Source organism: Fulmarus glacialis, unplaced genomic scaffold (assembly GCF_000690835.1).
Source record: "Fulmarus glacialis isolate BGI_N327 unplaced genomic scaffold, ASM69083v1 scaffold2346, whole genome shotgun sequence".
NCBI lineage: Eukaryota > Metazoa > Chordata > Aves > Procellariiformes > Procellariidae > Fulmarus > Fulmarus glacialis.
In genome coordinates this window covers 35942-41341 of record NW_009219831.1, presented here as the reverse complement: position 1 = coordinate 41341, position 5400 = coordinate 35942, and the positions used below count along the sequence as shown (strand labels likewise).

The 5400-nt window shown below is 43.1% G+C and overlaps 1 protein-coding gene across 1 annotated transcript in view; it reads left to right on the top strand.

Annotated features, from left to right (window-relative positions):
- Positions 1-342: 342 nt before the first annotated feature.
- The window catches only part of RANBP10 (RAN binding protein 10), a 34011-nt gene continuing 28953 nt past the window's right edge, over positions 343-5400 (top strand). Inside the window, exons 1-2 of the mRNA XM_009580501.1 lie at positions 343-376; positions 1291-1458. Coding sequence (XP_009578796.1) covers positions 343-376; positions 1291-1458 — 202 coding nt within the window. The remainder of the gene's footprint in view (positions 377-1290; positions 1459-5400) is intronic.

Genomic DNA, 5400 nt, shown 5'->3' with positions numbered 1-5400 from the left:
TGTTTAAATCACAGGTCGTTGTTATTAATGTTGTGTCTATCTCAGGCTTTTTGATAGAAGCACATCTCTCTGTGACATGTAGTTTTGATTGTGTAATTCACAGGAACGCTCCAAAGAGCTGGAGGAGATCCTGATTCTTCTTGAAGTCTTATTATAAGACAGAGCGTGTCATGCTTTCTTTACTCTGTAAAAGGACTGTTCCTCATGCCTCCCTACCTGCCGTAGCTGGTCTCCTAAGAGAGGAAAGGATAAGCCATCTTGAGCAGTAGTGGCAACTGAAGTTGGCAGGTATGGGTTAGTAGATTCAGGTGGCATTTGCTGAATCACTCTGTGGCCACAACCATGGGAGCACTGTCCTCTCCTCTGCATGAAGGAGGTGAGAGTCATGAAAAGAGAAGACCAGCATGTTGCCTGAAGAACACTTCAGCTTTTAAAGGATGGATTAATCTCTCTTCTTTGCAATAGTTCACAGTTATATCTGGCATTTCTACATGTAAGAAATTCACAAAAGTATTTACGACAGAATTGGGGTAGAACAGAACAAAACCAGGAACTCAGAATGATGGAATTACTGTGAGATGTAGAAAAGAGCAAGTGGGCAGGGTGCAATCCCTGAGCCCAGCTTTAACCCTAGGCACAGTGTTACTGGCAGAAGAATTAAAAGATACTAATGTTAGAATTGACCACTTTGAAAATTGCCCACTGACATTTAAGGGTTGTGTTTTAAGCTGTCCACAGAATGGGAAATGTTCTTTCCCAACGGGAGCACAGAAATCCTTATAAACTGTTAGAAGGGAAAGGTAAATGTGAGAGTGCAAAAATTGCCCCAGGCCATTCAGTTACCCCTGTGAGCAGCACTTACAGACAAAGCTGCAATTGGATGAGAATTATTTTATTAAATGGTTTTGCTGGAAGATTGTGTTAGTGGGAAACACAAATGTTTTACAAAGAGGAGCTTGCTTCACTGGAGGCAAGATAAAACAGAAACAGGTTTTTAATGTTTTTTTAAAACAAAAAATCTTTGTCAAAATGACTTTTGGCAATCTGTTCTTTTTCTTATTTCTCGTAAGGGACAAATGAGGTTGAAACCCAAATGATGTGTTATGATTGATGATCATTAATTTCTTTTCAGTTACTGGTATGTGAAAACTAATATTGGCATGAATCAGGAGTGGGAATCAAAATTTCAAATTTCCTACCAGAAAAATGTGTCCCGAGAGCTGTAGTTGCCGTGTCGTTCTGCTAAACTGGCTTCATTGCTGACCTGTTCTTTTGTCTTGTCTTTTGCAGGATGGGATAAACATTCTTATGGGTACCATGGTGACGATGGGCACTCCTTCTGTTCTTCGGGGACAGGACAGCCCTATGGCCCTACCTTCACCACTGGAGATGTGATCGGCTGCTGTGTTAACCTTATCAACAATACCTGCTTTTACACGAAAAATGGCCACAGTTTAGGTAAGTAAAGAAAGGCATTCTCAGGAGAGGCATGCTCCTGCCTTGCTCTCGCTGCTGCTGTTTACTCTAATGCTTTGCATGTATTGTAACTCTTGTCCCCCATTTGTGGGTAAGATTTAAGAAACGGGAGAGAAAAAGAGCACTAAGCAGCAGTCAGGAGATGTAAATTGGCTCCAAGACATAAATACTTCCAGCACATAAAATGGTTTCTATGCTGCTCCATTTGTTTAAGTAGGTTAGGATTGCATCCCCAGCTTCTGCTCCTTTCCTCTGCTACTGCACAGCCTGTGGGAGGTTGGATAAGATGGCTAATGGCTGGGCAACAGGGAAATAAAGAAGTGGGAAGGTTAGTTAGTGTATTATTTCACTGACTGCAAAGCCACTGTATCAGTGTCTTTTCACTTTTTAAAGGGACTTGTCCATCTGTAAGCCTTAACACGTTGGTCCAAGCATTCCCAAAGCTAGACATTAATTCAGCATAAGAAGTCTTACTTAAGCACTGACCTATAATTTGGTTCATTCCACAGTTGTTTCAGCAGTTCCTCTAACATTAAGGACTTCACAATTTTGCCCAAAGGAATATCTCACAGATGTTTTCCAGGCATCCATCGTATCTGATTTTTCTAAAATAGGAAGTTGTGGCCATTTTCACCTAAAATGTTTTTTCCTTGGATGACATATTCTCTACCCTGGATAAATTCTTGTCATTTTTTTTTGTCACATAAATCAAAAGTAAATTTTCATAAGTTCATCTTACTTTTTGCACTGGAATTAATTTGGTTTGGTAGGGACAGGCACTCCTTTCCTTTGCTTCTCCTTGCTATGTCGATTCTACTTTGCTGAATTCAAGATGAAGAAGCTGGTAGAAAAATACCCCGCTCAAAACATTCATCAGAAAACAGTTGTTTTGAGTTACTGGCTGGGCTGAAGGAATGAGTGGGATTGGAGTGCAGTGTGTGTCTGGAGAGTGCATAATTTCGGGTGAGCTCTTGGGAAAAGCACTGGGCTCCACTTTACAAGAGAGAGATGGACATACTGGAGAGAGTCCAGCAAAGGACCATTAAGATGGTTAGGGGACTGGAGCATCTCTCCTAGGACAGAAGGCTGAGAGAGCTGGTACTGTTCAGCCTTGAGAAGAGGAGGCTCAGGGGGGATCTCATCAATAAATACCTGAAGGGAGATTGCAAAGAGGATGGAGCTGGACTCTTCTCAGTGGTGCCCAGTGGCAGGACCAGAAGCAATGGGCACAAACTGAAACACAGAGGGTTGGCACAAACCAAAACCCGAGAGGTTCCTTCTGAACATCAGGAAACACTTTTTCACTGTGAGGGTGACCAAGCACTGGCACAGGTTACGCAGAGAGGCTGTGGAGTCTCCATCCGTGGAGGTATTCAGAAGTCGCCTGGACGCAGTTCTGGGCAACCAGCTCTGGGTGGCCCTGCTTGAGCAGAGGAGTAGGACCAGATGACCTCCAGAGGTGCCTTCAACCTCAGCCAGTCTGTGATTCTGTGAAAGTAGCACGCTATGCTACAGGTATAGCAGATACATGGATCTGAGATGCAGGCTTTTTCCCTTCAAATCTCAAGAAGGATCCTTCCTCTGAGGCAGTTGCAGAAAGGCCTGGTGCTCATGCAGACAGAACTTCTTTTGGAAATTTGTTTTCAGTTTTCCTCTAATTTCATACCCACCGTTTGTTGATTTGTGAGGGGATGGTTGCCTAGAAATGAGGCACATGCCTTCTGAGAAGCATTCTAGATTGAGTCTGTGACCAGGCATTCAGCAACTAGTCCTGATGCTTTGCGACGTGTCAAGAGGTCTTCAGACCTGAATGGAAAAAAAAATCTTTTGAGCATCCTTTGAGGCTTGTTTTTAACATTCTAATTTTATAAATGGAGCCTTGATCAGAAGCCCAGTGGGGAGCTGCTCAGAGTTGAGTGTCTGATCTGGCTTCTTTTCTGAAATTAAACTATTTATCAGCCAGACCATGTGTGATGCTAGGGGACTCCTAGTGAAGACTTGTGGCTTACTACCTAGTGAGATCAGTCACTAGTGGAGACACTAGAAGTCATTTGTGGTCCATAAGTATTATTAATTGCCCAGATTTCTAATAGCTGGATTATTCTAAATTTAACTCATAATCTGTGGACATTGCCCTTGTCAATCCTGTACTGGGAAGACAAATAGAGGTATGAAAGCAACAGCTGATGGTTTAGAGCAGGAGCTGTTGCTTAGGAATGAGACAAGTTCACCATACACAGCGACTAAGGTGCTGAAATAGTTAAAAGGATTTCACAAAATCTCTCATTTTAGTTGCTGTCCTTGATTTTTAGTGCATTTACACAGAAGTAGTATAGTGGTTTGTGCTATGCCCCTCTGGCTGTTTTCCTTTGTTTGAGTGGGTGGTTTTGCAGCTTCACCATTTTTTAGCCTGACGGTGCTGTTACTTTTCATCACAACGAAAGTGTAACGGTCAGGAAGAGGCCAGGTCTTCTATTTAATGAATACAAATTTGTTCATTTGAAATTTAATTTCTTTTTAGTGACCAGGAGTCTGCAGAATGGAAGGTGTGTCGGTTGAAAAGTTGTCCCTTGCTCCATCCTCTGTCCTGTTCCCAGGGCCGTGTTGTGCCTGCGTGTCTGGGCAGATGAAGCCAAACAAAGAGCACCGTTCAGTAACTTCTGTATTGCATTTCATCATTACCATCCTCTGATTCTTTGCCTCATGTCCTGCTCAGAGATTTGTTTTGTTTGGGAGATTTGGAGGTCTTTACAGCAATGAAGTTGCCTGGTCTTCCTTTCTTGATTTTTAGCACTCCCTTTTCCTTCAAAGATGGCGTTTTTGGGTGGAAAGCTTGTGTTTTGTAATCTGACATTGAATGATCCCTTGGGGAGCAGCCTACCCCAGCGGTGAACAACACCAGTGGGAAGAAGGAGGAAAGGAAGGGAATTAAATTACATCGTACTTAGAGAACAACAGTAGATTATAAGCGTTGCTGTCTCCTGGGTATCCTCCTTTTGGGCTCTTCAGATATATGGTACAAGACATGAGACGTATGAGAAAATTATAGGTAGGAGACTCCTGAGCGTTCACAACTGGCTCATTTTGGTACAAGACATGAGACGTATGAGAAAATGATAGGTAGGAGACTCTCCTGAGCGTTCACAACTGGCTCATTCGTGTACCAGCTTCTCTTTGAGCTGTAATGGCATAATGGGTGTACTCAGAGGGGAGAGATGATGTGGTTCGAAGAGACAGTGGTGGAAGTACTAGGGAGTCGCAGACCATCAGTCATTGCTGGGCTGACCCCCCCAAAAGCTGCTGGAACATTTTACTGTCTTTTTACAAAAGCAGAATGAAAACCTCAGCCGGGAAGACTCTTGTTAAGGGCCAGTGGTGTCTCTTTGTGCCACTGATAAAGAAACACAACATTCAAGAGAAGTGCTTCCTGTTGAACATTGAGAAGAGCGTGCCTGAGCCCCGTAAGAGACCACAGATCCCAGTCATCTGGCTGTTACACAGCTTCTCCTGAGCACTGAACAGGTAGATGTGAGAGAGGGGGCGAGGCAGGTCTCAGCAGAGGAACCAAGACCAGATGGAGGCAGGAGTAATGATTTATTTGAAAGTCAGAACACTTCAGTGGAAGCATCTCCATGAAGATCTTGAACATTTCATGATGCTTATGCTAACCTGAGAATCTTGTTACTGTGTTGTGTAAACCCAAGATTTACAAGGAAGGGGATGAATGTGATTTTTCTTGACGTTCCCTGACACAAAGCAGCTGAAGCTGTATATCTCTCCGCTGAGGAAATTAGGTCAATATGTAATCCTGCTGCAGATATAAAAAATATTCACAAGACTAATCAGCCCCTTGGTGATGCCAATTAGCTTGACAGCAGGGTTTAAGGGTCCTGCCTCTGGGCATATGAATTCGTCTTGCTTTTA